We start from the raw sequence: 23,053 nt of genomic DNA on the forward strand, positions 1-23,053 counted from the left end.
TTGGAGTGAGGAAAGTTTTGCTATTTGACGTTGAGAAAAAAACAAAGCAAGTTTTATATTTTTATTTGAGGATATATTGTATTTGTATAAGTACTGGAAACATAATTTTTGAATTCTTGTCCTACATTTTTGCTTATGTGCTTTGTCTATTTTTTAAAGGACTTTCCGTTTTGGATTTCCCTTGGAGTTTGGTATTATTGTTATCTAATTATCATACATCTTGTATAGTTTTAAGACATTACCTTGACACGTAGAAATGTAGTCTTCATACTTTGGATATGTCTCATTACTTGTCAATTTTACAAGTTTTTCCAACAGACCTTTATTTCCTTCAAATGCCTTGGACTGGAAAATGTACAAATAATAACAAACTATAATCATAATAAAGAATAACTATATTTTCGAGAATTAAAAAGGCACAAACATCACGTAACGTTATTAGTAAAAACTATTGATTATTTATTCTTTAGACTAAAACTGTAAACATCATCTCTCCGAACGGGTTTAACAGGTGCAGAAGGGCTTCTTGAAAAAAAAATGCGATTATCAATTTCTTATGTTTTGTATAAATTAAAACAAAACAGCATTCAATGTGTATAGTGTAACGTGAAGTGAACTTGTTTGTATTGTTTGTCGTCTTTCTTTTTTATTTGAGCTTTTGAGTTTTGAAATTCCATTTGGTATCTTCCACTTCTTTTTTTATAACCAGAGATCATTGAACTTAAAATATATATTTAAGTAGCATTTTAAAGCTGAAAGTAAAACTTGAAACACAAACATTTGGCAGAAATTATCTAGTGAGATGAAGACAGTTCAATGAGATGTGAAACAATTATACGCCATACAGCTACAGTTTACATAATGAAGATATCAATCCATTCGCCAGACTTGTTTGAATTGGAACATAGTACAAAGGGGTATCACTCTTGCATATAAATGACACACCAACAGAATGAATTACATGTAACAATGAATTCAAGCTACAGTTACTATTCTGATTCGTAACCATCAATATAACAAACAGACGTACACCTATAGGATGAGGACTGCTAACGAAACGGCTAACCCACAGTAGAGTATATTTAAAAAAAGATTTCAAACCTACTTAGAAAAATACACGAACTGCCTGATGTTCATAGCTTATAATTAATGTGTTTATACATTATTTGTATACATATATAAAGTTATTTCTTTTCAGAACGATATGTCTATCAATTTCCAATAAAATGTGCTTCTTGGCATACAATCACCTGTGTAAGATAATTTTTTACCCGAATCAAAATACAAACTACAGTTTGTTAAAACATTTAATTCATTTGATAGTGACCGTGTGTTGTTGTCAAGTGGGGTTATACTGCACAAGTTTCCTTCTTAATGGTCTTTAAAGGTTTTAGGCAGAAACAATCTTTTCCTTCGTTCATTTTAGACTGAAATACCAGAAAAATTCGTTAACGCACTGTTTAACCTTCGAAAAACAATATGTAAAGTTTTGTTAATTTATTGCTACAATAAAGGTACAGTATATGAGATACATTTGATGATTGCAAACTCATCATAACACTAAAAAAGTCACTCACATGTAGGATTATTAAAAACGTTATAGATCGTAACGTATTGGAAATCGTACTATGATGTCCGTTTTTCATGTTACATGTATATTTCGATTTTGAGCTATCTTTGTGCCAGTTAGTGATTTTTTTACATTTATCTATATCTTTTACACTTTCAAATTACCAAATATACGTATTTTCTATAGAGAACAGTCTCGTAATTTAATAGGGGTATAATATTCTATCCTTATTCTGATTTTATTAAAGAAAAAAATGTATAGCCAGGCAAAAGAGAGAAAGCAATTATTCTGAGAATACGTTTAAAATTGTTGGAAATATAATCTGCTTTTCCGCAGTAAAAAGTGTCTTGATACCAGAGAGAAAAATTTATATCTCCTTTTATAAAGCAAATATAAATAAATTACTAACCAAATGACTTGATGTATTTGCACTAAAAAAGTCACTCACATGTAGGATTGTTAAAAACGTAATAGATCGTAACGTATTGGAAATCGTACTATGATGTCCGTTTTTCATGTAACATGTATATTTCGATTTTGAGCTCTCTTTGTACCAGTTAGTGATTTTTTTACATTTATCTATATCTTTTACACTTTCAAAATACCAAATATACGCATTTTCTATAGAGAACAGTCTCGTAATTCAATAGGGGTATACTATTCTATCCTTATTCTGATTTTATTAAAGAAAAAAAATGTATAGCCAGGCAAAAGAGAGAAAGCAATTATTCTGAGAATACGTTCAAAATTGTTGGAAATATAATCTGCTTTTCCGCAGTAAAAAGTGTCTTGATACCAGAGAGAAAAATTTATACCTCCTTTTATAAAGCAAATATCAATAAAATTACTAACCAAATGACTTGATGTATTTGTTTTTATACATCGTAACAATTCATTTTTTCCATTTTTTCCATTTGTTTCTTGCTTCATGCAATTACAGAAACATTTGAAATATAACTGGTCAGTGATAACTAACGTTTACATCTTGATTAGTAAGTTTTATTTCACTTAATAATGAGCAGTTCGGAGTGGTTAAAGGTATAAAATAAGACTTACCACCTATATCCTTATATCTTCAGGTAGTATCGCAAGTACATCTTTAGATGCCAGAAAATTAAAAATTACAGAAGCTGTCATCTTGATTGTTATATGTTGACTAAATTGTCAATTTGGGGTCTTTTATAGCTGACTATGCGGTATGGGCTTTGCTATTTGTTGAAGGCTGTACGGTGACCTAAGTTGTTATATTTTGTGTAATTTGGTCTCTTGTGGAGAGTTGTCTCATTGGCAATCATACCACATCTTCTTATTTTTATAAGTGTGGATACGCATGACGGGTGAGGCATGCATACATGTAGCATAACTTTCTGGCCCTGGCAATGCACCACCCGGTCGCGTTCTTTTTGGAGTTTAGATTGTTTTAAGCTTCATTTCTATCTAGTTAAGAACAATAAATGAAACATACTGCTGAAGAATTTGCAGTGAATCGCTTGTTTCCAATAATTGTGCCAATACTATTAGCAACCTGGTCTAAATTCACAGTGGATGTTCCATCAACAACATAAGATGTTTCAGCCAGTATCGTGGAAAAAGTTGTCAATTGCTAAAATGAAACAGAGAATCTCTAAGCTATACTGAAACTATTTATATGTGAGTTTAGAGTTAAAACATTACATAAATTGGGGTTATATATTCAAATACATTTATAAATAACGATATTTGTACATGTAATAAATTGAAATATTCACAATATTGGATTGTATTACCGCTTTTTATTTCATTTAATGTCGATTAGTAAAATTACTTCCTATGTTTTTTATCAATACCCCCCTCCCCTCTTACAAAAAAGGAATTCTCTGTATTCAAAACTTGCGTATCATTTCTGCAAAAAGAAGCACATGAAAAAGGTGCCCAAGAAAGATACCATGTCACTAATAAATAAAATAAAAAAAACAACAATCAGTTGAAATACTATATGGAAGAAATATTTCATGCACACATAATTTAAAGATTATGTCCATTATATGCAAAACTAATACATAAGGCACATATCCTAAAATAGCAAACCCAGCTGCCAAATAAAAAGAAAATAAATTGTCTCATTAGCATTTAGCATATACCACCGTTCCCTTTTTAAAAATCATTAGTTATTGGCCAATATTCCGAGACAACGTCTATAAGAAGTCTGAAAGTGAGGATAACATCAAAAGTGTACGTGGATTTAAAGAAAGCAAATCGACAAAACGGAGTCTAACAATAATTTACCATCTAACAGTCACTTGATACAATTTTCCGTTTTGAAATAATACATTTTTGGAGCAGGATCTGTTACCAATTTTGAGCACCCGAGATCTCCCAGTTTTTTCGATAGGGTTTTTGTTTCTAAATATTTAGTCTCTATGTACTGTTTTGTCTTTTGTATGTGTTCATTTTTTTTGCAACGAAGTTAATTTCTTTTCAGCTTATTTTTCAAAAGTTATCATTATAGTTTTCAAATAACTACAATATATTCTACCGATTAAACACGTGCTAAAACACGTTTTAGAAAAATCTGCAAAATTGATTAGCTGTTATAAAAAGTTGTTTAGGGTTGATTCAACTCATTGTTTTTTTTAAATCTGTAGACAATTAGGATTCTTAAAAGAACAGTATCGGAATGCAAATTTTATCAAGAGGTATATTGCAACTAAAAGTTAAATCATGATATTAAAACTTGAATTTAATAAAGTCAATGTTCTATTCAGCTCAATATATTTACCTCTTTTATATCGCTTGTTACATCTCCATAATCAGGATTTAAATACATATTCCACAATTCATCAAATGTTTTTGTAACATTTGTACCATCAGACAGTATTTCAACACCAATATTCACCCATTGTGCAGGTTCGGTATCAAATATTGTTGTAGTTGTATTCTACAGAAACAAATTCTATTTGTAGAAAATGGCACTATTTTTTAGATTTAGTATTGGAAGCTTTTTTTGTTGTCTATTATACCTATTGGATAGATATGTTGATGTTGTTGTATGTTTGTATATTGTATTTTATTGGTTATCAGCTTTGAATACTAATTTTGTCTACTAACGGTTTCATTTCGAGCTCCAGACGTGCACAATTATAATTCTAGTATATCGGATAAGTTTTGATACCTTAAATTACACACATATACTTTCAGTCAATACCGAACTTCGATGTAGACTGAAAGTATAAGGACTTATATTGTTGACAAATTTTCTATCTAATCATTACAATAAAATTATAAAAACAGAAATAAATTGCTCATGGATTTTGACGTTGATAAAATAACATACCAAATCTGTGACGGGTGTTCCGGCTACCTCTGCATTCATGGCCACTTGTTTTACATTCCCAGTTTTCCAGTAATAATCCACACTTTCAGACGAGGAATATAAGAATGACGATACACTTTTTTGGTCTGATGTGGTATAAGTGGGATGAACCTATAACGTGTCTCAGTAGTATTTATATGTATGGTAGAACTAATTTTTCGAATATAAAACGAAATTGGTCTAGAAAAATGTAGTATCTCAAGGCATTGCAAAAGTAACAATTTCTAATAATAGGACAATAAAATGTATATGTACATGTATATAAAATTAAATCTAAAGTTGTCATTTTCAGTCTTTAATTGTAGATAATTCTAGATATCAAATAGTTTTTCATATTTGATGTATTCGATTATTATACCATAAATCTAAATTGTTATTGTCATGTCTACATTATTGTCCGATAAATTTTCTTTATGTAAAGACCGTAAACTACGATAGACTCCTACCCCCCAAAAAAAGTCCAATAATTGTAAAGTATTTTGTAAAACTAATTGAGATAGCATTTGTTTATATGTACATCTCTGATCGACATTTTTTTTATATTTGTGCTCATACTTGTTCGATTTATTTGGTTGATTGTTATATGTGCATACCTGTCAGATGTTTTGTTTACTGAAATATGTATCTCTCTGTCCGATATTTTGTTTCTTGTAATAAATGCAAATAAACTCATCATAGATACCAGGACTAAATTTTGTATATACGCCAGACGCGCGTTTCGTCTACAAAATACTCATCAGTGACGCTCGAATCCAAAAAAGTTAAAAAGGCCAAATAAAGTACGATGTTGAAGAGCATTGAGGACCAAATTTCCTAAAAGTGTTGCCAAATACAGCTAAGGTAATCTATTCCTGAGGTAGAAAAGCCTTAGTATTTCATACTGTATTATTAAAGAAGTTTCGTACTGTATTATGTGTAACTTGTGTGCATCAATGTTCGATATTTTCGTTAATTGTTTCGTGTCTTTACCTAACCGACTTTTATGTTTGTTTTATCTAAATCCCCGTCCGATGGTTTGTTGATCGTTGTATATACACACCTGTCCCATATTATGTGTATTGCTCTGTGTACATACCTGTCCGATATGTTTAGTACATTCTGTATGATCAATAAAAATGTCATAGATCTGTATTTTTATTGTAACATGATAATCATCGGTACCGATACCAGGTTTTACTTTGATATAATTCTCTTCCTCTACTGTAATCAAACATTTAGGAAACATAAGCTTTGATATAGATTAACAAAACTGTACATGACTTGTTTTGTTTCAAACATTAATAAAAGCGGAGTATTGAAATAAAAGGAAGAACTGTGACATCTTGCTCACTTATGATACTCACGCTCTAAGTATTTTGTAAACATGAAGTTGAAGTTGAATGTAAAGAAATCTGAAAACGCTTACACGTTAAAGCATGTTCAATAAAACCTAGTAGCGAATTTCAGGAAGCTCTTGTTTGTAGTTCTGAAGATTCATTGCTAGTTTATGTTGGAATAATTTCCTTTTGGCTTGACTCGGTACTTCTGCATCCCGTCAATGTGTTGTTGTGCTGATGTCATTTTTTGTATTCCTGTCTTTCATTTTTGCTTTTGTGCTTTGTCTTTATGCCATTTTGTTTTTCTTTGCTGACATATTTGTTTGTTTTTATAGTGATTAAGATTATAACACAATGTTGACTGCTGTACGCCTATTTTTGACATTTTGATTTCTTGATTGACAACATATTTGTTACGTTTGGAGGACGTGTTTTTCAACAGACTGTCGGAATTCCAATGGGAACCAATTGTGCCCCTCTTCTTGCCGACTTGTTTCTTTATTATTATGAGGCTGATTTCATACAGGAACTTCATAGGAAGAAAGATAAGAAGTTAGCAATATCCTTTATCTTTACGTTCCGCTATATAGATGATATTCTATCACTAAATAATACAAAATTTGGTGACTATGTTGACTTACATCTAGAAATTGACAATGAGGGTCGGTTGAAAACAAAACTTTACGACAAAAGAGATGATTTCAGCTTCCCAATTGTGAATTTTCCATTTCTATGTAGCAACATTACAGCAGCGCCTGCATACGGAGTAATTATCTCCCAATTGATACGATATTCCCCGGCTTGTATTTCCTATCATGATTTCCTTGATAGAGGATTGCTGCTCACAAGGAAGCTATTAAACCAAGAGTTCCAAATTGTGAAGTTGAAATCATCCCTTCGTAAATTTTACGGACGCCATCACGAGTTGGTTGACCGTTATGGAATAACCGTTTCACAGATGATATCGGATATGTTCCTTATGTCGTAGCTACAATACCCTTCCCTTTTCACGAATGTGACCTATTTACCTGATTTGTAATAACATAAGCAACACGACGGGTGCCACATGTGGAGCAGGATCTGCTTACCCTTCCGGATCACATGAGATCACCCCAAGTTTTGGTGGGGTTCGTGTTGCTTAGTCTTTAGTTTTCTATGTTGTGTCATCTGTTCTATTATTTGTCTGTTTGTCTTTTTATTTTTGGCCATGGCGTTGTCAGTTTGTTTTCGATCTATGAGTTTGACTGTCCCTCTGGTATCTTTTGTCCCTCTTTTAAACAAGGCAAATATATTCCAATGTATAGAAAGTTATTTAGGACTTAAAATACTTAAAATATATCATATCATCAACATAACGACATTATTCCAAACTTAATGTATATGCAACTTACAACCGTAATATAGAAGTGTTTCCTTTCCTTCAGAATTCGTCTGAACTATTCGATAAATCAGCTGTTCTTTCCAGTCATAACTGGTATCAGTTGAGGTTCGGAACCCTTCGTCATTCCATCCATTTGTTGTTACTTTCTTTTCCCCTAAAACGGAATGGATATTTAAAAATATTGTTACCTAAAATCAATATTTCAATCATTTCTCGACAATAGTTTGTTTGGGGTATTTCGTTTTCAAATTCAGTTGAACATTTTATTAATTATATGTAACATAACTTAGTGGTCTCGTGGTAGAGTGCTCATCGCCTCAAGTACATAAAGTCAAGGGCTCGACTCACGGCCGAGTCAAATCAAAGACTTGCAAAATGATATTTGCATCTTCTTCTGAAGCATGTGCGTTTTAACCAAGACTAGTCGGACCATAGTCAGAATTAATGTATTCGAGTAGTAATATATGTCTATCTGTGGACTGCTTCCGGTGAACTAGGGCGTACATAATCAGGCTGATCATGTTTGTCAAGTACAAAGCAGAGTTCATATCTAAATGAAATCAACATATTTTGTCCTGAATATGCGTTTAACTTGCCTAGGGATGTTAAAAAGCCATCGTAGCATCTATCCAGTTAAAGATATGAGGAAAAGGCAATTACATCGAATAGATAGAGTGGATGGAAAAAATCACAAAGAATTATAAGATAAATCTTACAAGGTGTCCTGAAATAAAGTTAAATGAATTAATGTTCATTGTGTATAGGTTAGACCATACGTGGTCATGTTTTATGAATATTTAAAGCCCAAGGCGTAGTCGATGGTTTTAAATGTTCACAAAACATGACCAAATATTTTCTGACCAATTTAGAACATATTAACACTTTCGAGTGACATTACAAAATTATCCTTTCCTATTGTAATATTCAAACCTTAATAAGAATTCCCTTTTTATAATTAAGCGTTAATATAGTTAATAAAAGGAATACATATCATATGTAATGGTCATTCCAATGGATGAAATAAAATAGCACTGAGATAGTTTTGTGAGGACAAAATGGATAAATTGTTAAACATCTGAATTTTTCCTGCTTCAGGTAAAATTTAATACTTATATATCTTAAATTTCTTGATTATAAAAAGCACAAAATGTTATATAAATCAGCTTTTTGACATTTGTATATTTTTTGATAATCATAAAACTCACTCAGTAAATATCTAAATTATGATCATTCAATATCAGATACTTACTTTTTATTGATGAATGTACATGAATTGGTTTTTTTTTTTTTTTTTTTTAAAGTTTCTTTGCTTTATATATCAGCAGTAATTGTTTTCTTTGAAAAAAAACATTGACTCTAAGGTCTGGTATAAAAATAAGATTAAAGATTATTTTACCTTCACCTTTGCCCCTATTCAATGTTTTGTTTTGTTCCATCTATGTACTATTATAAACATTTGCAATGTTCAAAATGTTTTTTTATTACAATTCCATTCTCTTTTAACGTTAATCAGTAGGCTATTTTCTTATGGAAATTACCTCAGGGGATTGTTCATTTCATTAGTGTAGCTATTAGAGTTCACTTTCATAATTAATCACAAGTCATTCATGTATAGCATTTTATAGTGCATGGAAATCCATGTATTATGAAAAATAGAAGGGAAAAAACTGATTTTCCATTGGACGAGAAGGGGTGAGTTTGTTCTAATTAATAATAATACAGGTCGACGTATTTATTCTATAGAAATATGGGATTATAATTAAACAATTGTGTAAAATTGATATAATTGGTTCTTTCCACTACACCCTCTCCATAAAAACCCCTTAACAAAATACAAAAAGTCAACAAACAAGAAAGAAAAATAGAAATTCTGTTTTAATTTTTTTTTTGTGTAGGCGTAAATATTTATATCGCTTTTAGTTTAGCTGAAAAACTTTACGATTATCATATAGGACCGTCGTAGGATATGTCTAAGACTTTAAATCAACCAAAGTTAGTTTCTACTTTATATACTTGTATGCTACAAATAAATGAAAAGTTCATTATTGGAAATCTGAAATCATCTCTTTTGTCATTTTAAGATGTAAGTCAAGAAAGGAGGCAGACTTAACTGTATATGTTGTATCTTTTATTTCAAGTTCGAAGTATGAAGCTCCTGTATAAAATCTGTTTCTTTTGAATAAAGTAACAAGTAGAAAAGAGGAGGTGAACAGTGGTTTCCCGTCAGAATGTTGATTGTTTGCGGAAAAAAGTCCCCCAAATGTAACAGATATAATGTTAATCAAGAAATTATGCATCTTGATAATATCAGTGTCATAGTTATTTTTTTTTGAGTCATAGTCGTTTTTTTTTAAAATACAAAATATGATTTGATTGCTGATTAAATTTATGTTCATAGTTTAGATTTCGTGAAGCACTTGAAAGACCCAGCAGTTCTTTGTAAAGACTGACATGTAATGACGTATCACATACAATGAAGGAAGATTCATCTATGGTTGAAATTCCAAAAAAAACTTATAACAGATTTATCATTATTCCGGATTAATTTTTTGGTAAGTGTCGTTAGGATATATTTTATTGCCTTAATTATACGATAATTTTCCGAATTCATCCAATAGTTTTAAGTCACTTTCATAAACATCACCAATGACTAAGTTCAAAGACCATCTTAGGATATGTCTTAGCCCTAAGATACCTTTGAAAACAAGGACTCAAGGTTCATGATCTTAAACGCCAGTCATTCGATGCTATCACACAGAAAACCAAACAGTTCGAAGAAAAATGATTGACGAAGGTTAAAGAGCATTGAAAATAAATAAAATGATGATGTAGAGCCAAATCTGCCGAACGATTAAAAGTAGAAAAATGCATTCTGTTAGCAAGAATCTCAGCCAACTTACCCCAGTTTGCATCCTCCATTTCACAAGAGCCACCATACGGTAATATGTTTGTATTGACGGCCCAAATACCAATGCTCGTCTCCCCTGTTGCAAGCTGCATGTGAGCCTCTATAAGGTATCCTGCACTAGCATTCAAAACGTTGGCTTTCATAACAAATGAATCGCTTTCCAATTCTAAGATTACCACAAAACAAAGCATTTACATTTGATAAATTTACGATAGATCTATAAATCATTTTTTAAACAGAATTGAATGTAAATAAAGTCATGAATGTCACGTTATCGATAGTATATATTTAATTAAGCAAAGAGTTCGGTTGCAATAAAACCGCTAAATCACATTCCCTGTGTGATCAATGCCTTTGCAAGAAAAATATTATTGCATTAACTCACAGAGGAGACTCTAAGTGACTTATTCATTGCACTCAATTTGCAGAGATCCCCAAACAAAATTGTTCTCATCTTAATTATGAATGAAATATTTGCAACTTGGTGTTCTTCAATCTTGGCTTCTATTTTACGGTTGAGATTAGCAATGACAAAGATAGAAGCCAAAGGAGACAAGACAGTGCACTTGACTCGTACTCTGGCGTCAACCATGGCTAATGATAAACATTATTCTATCGGTATTTGTCTATTAGTAGGAATGAATGTGAAATAACATTTGAATGTTACTGAGAATGATTTGTCATTTGATTTCCACTGGGCATGATTTATCATTTGAATACCAAGGAGTAAGATTTATTATTTGACTACCAATGGGTATGTTTTATCATTTGACTACTACTGAGCATGAAGAACTGCGAGAAAAAAGTTACCAAGGGAACAATAAAAACAAAACTTAAGGACAACAGATAAAACAATGACACATATAACAACGAAAAAAAAAAAACAAAGATCAAGAAAACGTTTTACTGAAGATTAATCAACATGCCCACAAAACATGGGATACACTCAGAAGGAAATAATGTCTTGCTGCGCTACTGACAACCGTGATGTTGCTGATAACAAGTTAAGATATGGTGATAACTCGCAATCATAGATGTCACAATCGATATCAAGCTATATGACAATCTATCGAAACGTATTGGACCTAAATCAAGCTAAATTAGAAACTATCATAACTATCGAAATATATGGTTGTCCAACAGTGTAGATAGATATCACAGTGCTTATCTCGCAGATGTGACTGCTCGATAGATTGAACCAAAGTGGCATTCTATAAGAAGTAATTGTCCGACAGATTTATTCAAATTGTTATCTAACAGAAAGTGACTGTCTAAAATTTAATCAAAGTGTCATCTAACAAAAATTGATTGCCCGAAAGATTTAATCAAAGTGTCACCTAACAGGAAGTGACTGCTGACAGATGTATTCAAGTGTCATCTAACAAGAATTGACTGTCCGACAGACTAAATTAAAGTGTTATCCTACAAAAAGGGACAGCCCGACAAATTTACTCAAAGTGTAATGTAACAAGATGTGACCTCCGACGGCTTAAATCAAAATGTCATCTAACAAGTCGTAACTATCCGATAGATTTAATCAAGTATCATCTAAAAAATAATGACTGTCCGACAGATTTAATCAAAGTTTCATCCTGTGAGAAGTGACTACATGTATGTAATGTATAAATTTTTTTTCTGCTTATAATATTACCAGATAGCATCCAAGATTGCCAGTAATCATTTGTTGTTGATTTTCTACTGAAGATATCAAAATCTTTGACTCGCCACCAAAATTTAAATCCTTTTTGCTGTTCAAATGTACAAAAAGGACACGAAGATTTGAGCGACATTATAGAAGTCAAAGCTGTCTTCTTCATGCAATTTAATCTGCATCTACAAAAGAGTACATTTGAAGTCTGAGAGAGTAACATTAGGTCAGAATTCAATGCGTCGGTACGGGTTTGATTATTCTTTAGATCATGCTTGATTTGATCAGGTCTTAAACGTTTAGAACAAATACAACATCCCTTTTTTGCGTGATATATCAATACTTGAATAAAGATTTATGATATTTTCTGAATTAATCTTTTTTTCAAATAAAATTTCAATTCTTGAGTAATGAAAATAAATTTAGTTTGGAGCGTTCGAATCGCCTATCTGGATTAACGTTAAGGGCGAAATGTTTCAAAGTAAAGAATGTTTAAGTACGTAAATGCGCAAAGAGCCATATGACCAAAAAAGACCTTAAAAGAACAGCTAAAATCATCTAAAGGTCAACTTTGCTTAAGGAATGTTTTTAATGAAAACGACTTGGATAAAATCACCTTTGTAAGATCTTTGTGTCTACTCAGGTGATATTATCGTTATTTTCTGACACTAATTGTTTTGAATTGGAACTGAAAACTGTACTTACTCTATTGCCAGTACTGGGGGATTTCCAGAAACTGATTGGGCATGTTGTATAAAATAACTAACCGACTCCTCAAATTCTACTCTTAAATACACTAAAAATCCCTTTCCCTCTGAGACATCTTGTGAGGTAACAGTGAGACTTCCGGTTCCATCATCGATTCCGTTGAACAATTTACAGGCACTAGAGTTGAACAGATCATCCTCTAGCCATTTCAAGTAATATTTTTCTTGATTTTTCATTTTATGCCAATCAAATGAGTTAATCTTATCAAATCCGTTAAATATATTTCCCAGATAATCCATCAAACATTGTCCAGAGTCATCAAGGACAAGTTTGAAGTATCCTTCGATTCCTATTAATTCTACTAAATTTGTTGTTTTTTGGATGTAAGATTGGACATATCTAAAGCTATCCAACAAATCCCGCAGCTCATATGCAAATTGTTTCGATACATTTGCGTTTTGCAGCCATTCTAGTAGATTATCAAAAAATGTAGCATTAGCACTTGCAGGCAACCCAGAAAGTTCACTTAATTTATATAAACTATCAAGAGTTAATGAACTATCAGATAACCTTTCAAAAAAGTCGTCTGTATCCTGTAGAAAGGCTTCAGATTCTTCATCATACAAAATTGTTAGAAATTCTAACATTTCGTTTAAAACAAGTGTGTAATTTTCTTGAGAAGGTAAGACAAATTCTGTGCTGTTCAGTTCGGATTTAGGTTTTGACTCCATGTCATTCATAAAGTCAATTTCAAAAAATCGCGTAAGAGCTATCAGATCATAAAGAGGCGCTGGCGTAGTTGTCTCCTCTGTTGTTGTCATTGCTTCAAATGTTGTCATATTACTCAATGTACTAACAGTATCATTTCCTTGAGTAACAGTTGTTTCTAGTGTTGTCATTATTGAAGTTGTAATATTGCTCCCATTCCATGTATTGGATATTGATGTCGAAGAAAAATTATCGTATGCTTCTATTGTTTCGTCTATCTGTTTTTTGGCTGGGGGATATTTATAAAGTTCAGCCTTGACGTAAAACTCATTACCAAGCATGCATGTGGAATTAGAATGTTTTAGGTTATTTACAAAGGCGGCAAGTGTAGAGCCATGGATGAATGCGACTTTGTTTTTTATATATAGAACAAAGTTAGTTTCGTACCATTTCTTTTTATAATCACTTTTATCCTTAAAAGCTAATACTGGTTTAATATCAAATTGCAGTAGATTATAGATATTATGTGTGACAAAATTAAGACATCTCCAAGAAAAAATAAGACCTGAAGGATCACCGGGTCCTTTAGTTAAACTATACGACATAGAACGAGCGTCAAGTTCTGAGATTCCTTGACCAATAGTCCTTCCAGCTCCACCTTTTATAAATGCATGTGGTGGTGGTTGCTCTATTTTCACAAACATTGATTCTTCCATCCAGTGTTCCATGCTTGCAGGATATCCTATCCTTGCATATAAACGATAGTATCCTATGTCATGTTCTCCTGGGTTAAACTTGAACTTCACACTGTAGTCCTTCCCCCCGACCTGCACTTCTGTGTTAGCAGTTATGTTTGTTATCTTGTATAATTCAAAATACGTATGAATTATAGTTGCCGTCGTACACTTGTTTTTTGTCAGAAGGTATATATTTACTTGTGCTGAGGTATAAATTGACATAGCATTTTCTTTTTTAAGAAATTTGTCGCTAAACATTTGGTATGTAAGACATGGAGGCACAACTGCAAAATACAATTTATTTGTTTTAATACCAAAAATTCATAATGATGGTACTTTTTCTCATTTCATTGAATAATATAAGTTTACACCAGAGTCTAACATAAAAAGGCATCGAAAACATAAAAAATTAATAGAGTATAGAAATATGATAAAAAAGTAAACTAAAGTATCGAACTCAAATGTAAATTCAAAAAGGTGAAAGTCCAAAAAAACTTACAAAATTAGTAATTAGTTTTTGATTTCCAAATATTTCGGCCTTGACCATCATTAAAGAGACGTTAATTCCCTAAATGCGCATCTGGTGCAGAAAAAAATTGGTACCGTTTGTATAATTATCCCATCCATCGAGTAGTAAAACTGGTGATGAAAAAGGCGTACGTTTTGTTTTGCGACATGTAGAGAGGGAGAGAGATCTAGAGAGGCGATTCATATTTGCTGACCTTCAGCACGATCGACTCACCTTGTAATATTTCATATTTAGTTTATTTTTTTCTTCCTGAATCCACATGACATATTTGCCACTGGCCGTTAATAAATATAAAAAAAAACAATCGAAGGTATTCGTCGTAAGTTCAGATTGTGTAATTTGTCCAGTACGATTTTTTTTATCCGAATGAACAATATTGCCAAATCTTTGTTCCCTCCATGAGAATTTCAAATCAATATTATTTTTAGACAAAATAGGATTTATTTGCGAAATCAACATTTGTCTATATAAATTAAATCTCCATGCCTACAGATCAATGATCGAATAATAGTGTATGGGTGATACATGCAAACCAGTGTATGGGTGATACATGCAAACCAGGGGACGAACACTCTCTTTAATCACTCGGTCTCGATTCCTGGAGTTTTTGTGATTGCCTAAGTTTTTTTTAATCTAGGTTTGTTTTTTCTGAATGAATCTATGAGATTTGAACATCGGTAAACGACTTTTGTCTCAAATTTTTATCACATTATATCCACCAATAAATTACATTCTTAACCACTCTCTCCGTATAAAGTTCTTTTTTACTACACTTGAATTAGGTATTTGTTATAAAACTATACAAATCTCACGCTGTTCTTTGTTGATTAAATATGTTTAAGGAACCTTCATTACAGTCCAATAATCAGTTGTGATCAAGCAATATTAATTGACATTGATGCCTTGTTTTGAGTTCAAGTTCTCTTAGTACTATTATTCCTTACCTCTGCAATTTCCTTCAGTCTGATTTACTCCTATGCAATATTCGCCTTCACAAATATTAACTGGATTATCACATTTTCGTGAACGTAGATAGGTTCCAGTTCCGTAAGTGCCAAAGTTAGGCTTTTTGCAGTCCCCCCAAGCTCCCCATTCTCCCCATTGTCCTGCCACTGGTCCTAGTGAAATAACATAAAATGCGTTAAACATTTTACTTTTATTGTTTTGTCAATGTCAATATTGTTTATGGTGGTGAATGTCGAATTTCCTTTATTCAAAAACGGTGTTTTCAAATTGGATCATGTTTTTTTGTTGGAAAATTTTCATATTCCGATGTTTTATGTATTTTGTGATACCTTAGGGTTATAAAAGAGACCTAAATCAATCCGCTATTTTATGATACGTAATCATATGTTATGACGCATCATTATCTTTTACTGAATTAAGGATGTACTTAGGTGAAATTTAAAAAATCTAGAATTCGAAATTGATATTGTAAGTTAAAAGAAAATTAGTTAAGGAACAAAATAAGCTAAAATATTGATAGGTTAAGGAACTCCTTTTTGTGATATTTTTTTTTAAATAGCGGGAAAGGCTGACTCGGACGTTTACCTTATATTTAGCATTGACATTAATAGGGTCTCAAATCGTAAGAAAGAACATCTAGAATCTGCTTAAATTTTGGTAATGATCTTTTTATGAGCTATTGAAGACTTCTGTGAAAAGAAAGTGGGTGATATGGGACATACTATTTTACCCTGTATCGTAGGAAAAACACAAAAGAAGTCAGAACATCTGACAAAAAATTCATAAACCTCACCTGAGTACATCCTTAATACAAGATATGACTCTTCAGAATTTTTGACATGACTATTAAGACAGGTATCACTAGTGGAATAATAAACTCATCGTAGGAAAAGGGACTGTTGATCATTCCAGAGCACTTGAGTCTGTGATTTGGATGATCCATCTTTGACAGTAGTTTGCTGTTGTTTGCCGTCTTGTTTATTTAGCAATGGTATTGTCTAATTCTCAAATTATGGTTTTCATTGCAACCTTAGATTTACTCCCCTGTTTATGTGAAGAAACTTATTGAAATGTCAAAATACCATTACTCGAGTATAATTGTACTGAAACGACCAAATTTGGCTTTGTTGTTATTTGCTATTTGTTTTTGTTTTGTTTTGTATTTCTTTTAATTTTAATTATACAAATATGACTGACACTCATCATAAAATTGACAATTTTCGCTAGGATCCTTTTACGTCTTTTTTTCAATTTCAGAGCCCTTACCTACTCCTTTGTAATAACATATGAACACATTAGTAATTTCTATCACAAACCAGTATTACATCACTAAGACCGTTGTCTTTATCGCTATACTTTCAGAATATAGGATAAATATATACCAATGAGACATTATCTTGTATGTTCGAGTCCCAAAGTTCTTATAACCAAATATGTAAACACTGAATTTATCTGAATCTCCACAGAAAGAGGCATAGGCATAACAGACAAGATTTGGTGTTGGGCATTAGCTACGATTTAAATTACGATTCTTTTTGTTTCAAGTATTAATAAAATCAGAATTTTGAAACAATTTTTCGTTATAAGCAGTCAGCCCAAATTTGTCAAAATAAGCTAAAAAAAACATTGCTTATGTATTCATGATCAACCTTTTGAATTCGTGTTCATGTGACCTTTAATTTAACCCTTTAGCTGGAGATGAGCTAGGCACGTACTAGGCGTGTTCAGCAATTAAAAGGAAACGAATATCAACATTGAAAGTGAAACAAGGGTGAACCATTTCGTTGACTGATTCGATCCACCAAAAATTGATTCTTAAACAGGTAAAAACGAAGATTAATATATTTTTTTTACCTATACCATGAATCAAACAGACCAAGACAAATCGAACCGCTCGTGGTCGCTATCTATTTATATTTATATTTATGTTTCTATCGGGTAATATGACCGTCGGCAGTCTTCGAAGGTCATCTCAATGGTTAATAAGGTGGCAACTATACTGAAATACACACGAAATGCAGATACTTATCGAGTCCATACATTTTTAATTGTTTATTTCAGACTTATTGTAATTTGGATATACGTTTAAGTATGTTATAAATCGAATATGAGAATTTGAGTCAAATCAATGAACATTAATCTGACATCTATTGCACCTTTAACTCTGTCTATCTGATTTCTAATCCTATTTTGTATTATTCATCGATAATTTGGTAAGTCAATATTAATATTACAATCACATTAGAATCGAAGCACTTGACAATAATCTATGTGATGTATTGGTTTATGTCATAGAATGTCCATATAGGCACATGTACAGTAGTTTAGGGTGTCAATATATAAAACACAAAAGTCCGTCAAACCGAAACGTCATTTACAGATCAGCCAGAATGGACATTGGTCAACGGTAATTGTCAAAGTCTACATGTCACTTTAAACTTGCATACAATTGACAACAGACTTCACTTCATATATCAAAGTCTTTTTAAAAAATATTTTATCCTTACTTTTGAGAGCCATTGTTTATTACATTCTTGTAAATTTAGATGGCATTACTTGCTTCCCGTTATCCCTAATTAGTGTATTTTTTCATCTTAACGCATACATATCTCACAATAACTTTCTAAACCTTATTAATATTAATTTATTTTCCTCTTTTATCATCTGGGTATAGAAATATAGTCAACTTGATTCCTCCTGTTCCACCAGTAATACCCTTGATACAGTAGGCGTCCGTTTGGTTGTCCGGGATGTATAAATTTGTAGTCATGTCTGGTCTTAATAAAGATTTCCAATAAAATTACTCGACATAACCAACCTGTCTAATTATATCGTGGCCTATTCAACTGAAGCATGACGGAGGGGAGGATATACTGTATGAATATTTTGCTCGTTGAAATATATAATAATATATTGCGTTGGAATTGATATTATTAAAAAACTAACCTAATCTGCTATTTTAAATCTTGACATATTTTGGACGATTGTATTGACAACAATCTCTCAAGGGAACAATTAATGCAGTAACCAAATAACGCAGATTATTTGGTCCATTTAATGGACCCATATATTTAGCTTTTCTCAAAGGTTTAATTCTCAAAACTTTTAAATGAAGTTTATATCTGACTGAAAAAAGTAGAATATCAAAAAATACCGAACTCCAAGGAAAATTCAAACCGGAAAGTCCCTTATCAAATGGCAAAATCAAAAGCTCAAACGAATGGAAAACAACATATTTCTGACTTGGTACAGGCATGATTCAAGATGGTACTCTTATTCTTTGTTTATTAGTTAAAAGGCCAAAAACAGGAGTTTCAAACACGCCCGAATGTAAAAGGTGCACACGATCTTCTGCCTTTTCTCAAAGAATATTTCTATAATTTATTTCAAGATTCCTTCAGTTAGGTTCTCATAACCTGTTGATTTAACTTATATTCTAGCGTTGCGCAAAGTTGTGATCTTCCACACTGCATTGGGAAAAAAATATCGAAAAGGCAAAAATTAGCATACCGTTTTGGCTTAATTTCATTGACATACATTGTACTTATAATTATTTATTGAATTGTGTGAAGCAATATTTTCAAAATACCGTTTTATTACATACCTAAGTAAACTATAGTCATCGAATATTCTTCAAATGTTTCCTTCTTTTCATTTTGCACCTTGATAATCTTATTGATCTATGATGAGTTTATTGACAGTTTATGTTTTCCCCTTAATTCCATACATTAGGAATTTTCATCAAATACATGTAAACTATTTCATTACATTGCATCCGCACCTCCATCGTTTATAATAATTCCCTTAAATTCCCCTTTGAAAACAAGAATTGATGTTAAAAAAAAAACAAAAACTAAGGTTTATATATTTTCAGGAAATATTTCCTTTCTCCGGATTTAGAAAATCCTTAGAGAATTATGTCTGTTTTGATCAGATAGATCTTCACGGCATTTGTAGATAAAAGTTTCCAATATCGGACGACAGTTTTGTTTTCTATAAAATTGAGAATGGAAATGGGGAATATGCCAAAGAGACAACAACCCGACCAAAGAGCAGATAACAGCCGTAGGCCAACAATGGGTCTTCAACGCAGATAGAAAATTCCGCATCCGGAGGTGGGCCTCAGCTGGCCCCTAAATAAAAATGTGTACTAGTTCAGTGAAAATGGACGTCATACTAAACTCCCAAACATATAAATGAACTAAAATTGAAAAACATACAAGACTAACAAAGGCCAGAGGCTCCTGACTTGGGGCAGGTGCAAAAATGTGGCGGGGTTAAACATGTTTTGTGAGATTTCAACCCTCCCCTATACCTCTAGTCAATGTAGAATAAAGAAACACACCGCAATACGCACAGTAAAACCCAGTTTAAAAGAAGTCCGAGTCCGATGTCAGAATAGGTAACAAAAGAAACTAAGCAAAATGACAATGATACATATATTAAGAAAAGACTACTAGCAGTTACTGACATGCCAGCTCCAGACCTCAATTAAACTGATTGAAAGATTTTGTCTTCATCATATGAAAATCAAGCACAATCCCTCCCTTAAGGGATTTAGTATCATAACATCATAAAATATATGAGAAGAACATAACCCGTAGCATACCAACAACTGGTTTTAGAATAAATGTGTTTATTTCCGATGCAAAGACCCTATGAGTGAATCAATATTAATACCAAAATATGCAATCCTTAATGACCTGACAACAGTATCGTAACTATAACCCTTCTGAATAAGTCTGTTTAAAAGTTTAGGTAGCTTTTGAGGTGAATACCGACATTTTCGTGCTTTGTAAAGAATATTACCATAAACGATTGGATGTGAAATACCTGAACGCATCAGATGTCTGCATGTTGATTTATATTTACGAATAAATACTTACCGCATGCTTTTACGAGTGTATCTCTCCCTAACTGGCTACAATCTGAACCTTCATTGCATGGTGTGGGGTTATTACACGTTCGTCTTTTTGTTGTTTTTTCATAACATTTTTGTGAGCAATCATCCCATTCACTCCACAATGTGTAACCTCCAGGAACTGTTTCTAATCAAATTAATGAATTAACATAATTATTTGCAAAGATCATTACCCCTCAGCCTCTTTCATTCAGGATAAGATTATTATTATAGTATCTAAATATTTCTGACACACTTATCGTTACATTATATATACATAAAAAGTCTAAAACAGCATTACCTGATTCTTTAGATAGGGACAAAACTTGTATTAAACAAAGTATACGATATATCTTGTTTAAATTCTTGTGTAGATTGGTTTGTGTCGTTTGTGTGTCGTTCTCTATCATTATAGGGGAAAGTATATACTAACATTGAATTTCTATAAGAATTAAGAATTAAACGCACAAATAAAACAAACAAAAAAAAAAAAAAATAATCGGCAACTCCTCTCTTTTTATTTTACTGTTTATAAAAAATCAGTTCTCTGGATTATTTGTATAAAACAATTCTTATATCAAGAAAAGATAACGGTCTTCTTTTATAAGAGTTGACAATTTTCAAACAATTAAAAAAATGAAAACTTTACGTACAAAGATAAACTACCAATGCAGACTATCTATACGTTAATTATATGTCTGTCTAATAATAAATAAAAAGGGGACAAACCATACATGTACTTTTCGGGTGTTAACTGTGGACTAATTACGTTGGTTTTAATATATGATATTGATATATGTTTTTTGTTGCTTATATAAATAAGAAGATGTGGTATGAGTATAAATATATATAAAAAAAGCAGAAAACATTTTCAATTTGCTTGTAAATTTGTTTTATAGGATTACTATAAATACCTAACCAAAACAGAGTAGGGGTACTTTGAATAATGCATTTATATTTTCACAGATACAATACACTTTGAATCCACTATTTTGAAGAATAGTTTGTTTATTCTTTCAGAACAAATATCTACCATTTTATTACTTTCATCAAATAAAATCTATAGACGATTTAATATGTATCTCTCGTGACAACACGCCAGTTTCCAATTGTGAATCAGGATCTACTTACCTTACCGGAGGACATTTGTGTTGTTCAGATTTTAGTTTTTTATACAGTATTTGATAGACTTTTGGTTGTTCTTTCATGTTTTGTTTCCATTGTTTAGTCGATCTCTCTTTTGTATCGTATACACCATTTTTCAACGACTTACCGTATGTAAGATAACATTCTCTTGTCTCTAGATTGTAACTAAAAGCTCCAGTTGAAGTGTCCTCTGTGACATTCGTTCTCGTCTGTGTTCCTTTGCAGTTTTGATCCGGACTTGAAATATTTTTATTACATGATCCCCAAGAGGTCCATGTAGACGTTACCTCAGCTTCAGAAATAACTATTTGATCTAGAAATAAAAGCCGATATATAGTTGCTATATTGTAAGTGTCCGTTCTATATGCTACCTACCGTTGAAATTATTATCATAGAAATAGAAAAGCAGAATAACCAAAGGACAATCAAAACTCATAAGTATAAGAACTATAGACGACAACACCATGGCCAAATGCACACAGAAGAAAAGACTAAAAGAGTCCACACAATAATACACACACAATTAAGTTTGAGCAACATAAACCAAAGATCATATTCTATCATGTAGTTACTGAAGCTAAATCAAAGTCAATCACGACCAATATAAAATCATGTATCTAAGACTATAATAGTTTTTTATTGTGAAACATTTAACGACTTAGACTTATCACTTACACGAGCAATTCAACGGGTGCCACTAGTGGAGCAGAATCTGCTCATCCTACCTGACCACCTGTAATGCTCTTGAGAAATGACTGTTTCTGATTCGTTTAAGATAATGGTTTGGATTAGTTGAGTTTATCTATAATAAAAAGGAGATGTGTTATGATTGCCAATGAGAAACTATTCACTAGAGTTTGAATGACGTTGATATAAGCAATTATATATCACCGTACGGCCTTTATCAATGGGAAAACTCATACCGTATAGATACTTGTTTATTTTTATTTTTTGGACTTTGTATACTTAAGAATTTCGATCATGTTTTAAGTATATCAAGATAAAATTTGTCTAAAAAGTTTTCACAATTATATTTGATATCATATTTCCTTAACCACCATTGGGCTATCGTGTTCCAGTAATTGTTTTCCGATAACTGGAATACGAGAGCCAAATGGTTGGCTATAAACTATTACTAGTAACTCCTCATTCAAACCGTGAATCCTTTTTTTCCTCAAAACTTG

The 23,053-nt window shown here is 32.0% G+C and overlaps 1 protein-coding gene across 3 annotated transcripts in view; it reads right to left on the bottom strand.

The window, feature by feature from the left end:
* The window catches only part of LOC127708011 (uncharacterized), a 174,800-nt gene that overhangs the window by 24,593 nt on the left and 127,154 nt on the right, over positions 1-23,053 (bottom strand). For 2 of the 3 annotated variants that reach the window (XM_052212800.1, XM_052212802.1), the window contains exons 4-12: positions 12,881-14,612; positions 12,179-12,360; positions 10,520-10,693; positions 7,630-7,773; positions 5,998-6,122; positions 4,884-5,033; positions 4,329-4,487; positions 3,036-3,173; positions 243-345 (exon numbers count right to left, since the gene is read on the bottom strand). In XM_052212800.1, coding sequence (XP_052068760.1) covers positions 243-345; positions 3,036-3,173; positions 4,329-4,487; positions 4,884-5,033; positions 5,998-6,122; positions 7,630-7,773; positions 10,520-10,693; positions 12,179-12,360; positions 12,881-14,612 — 2,907 coding nt within the window. Of the gene's footprint in view, positions 1-242; positions 346-3,035; positions 3,174-4,328; positions 4,488-4,883; positions 5,034-5,997; positions 6,123-7,629; positions 7,774-10,519; positions 10,694-12,178; positions 12,361-12,880; positions 14,613-15,801; positions 15,976-20,709; positions 20,872-21,996; positions 22,183-23,053 lie in introns of all 3 variants that reach the window. The other variant, XM_052212801.1, reaches the window with a different exon arrangement.

This window comes from Mytilus californianus, unplaced genomic scaffold, assembly GCF_021869535.1.
Source record: "Mytilus californianus isolate M0D057914Y unplaced genomic scaffold, xbMytCali1.0.p SCAF_7, whole genome shotgun sequence".
NCBI lineage: Eukaryota > Metazoa > Mollusca > Bivalvia > Mytilida > Mytilidae > Mytilus > Mytilus californianus.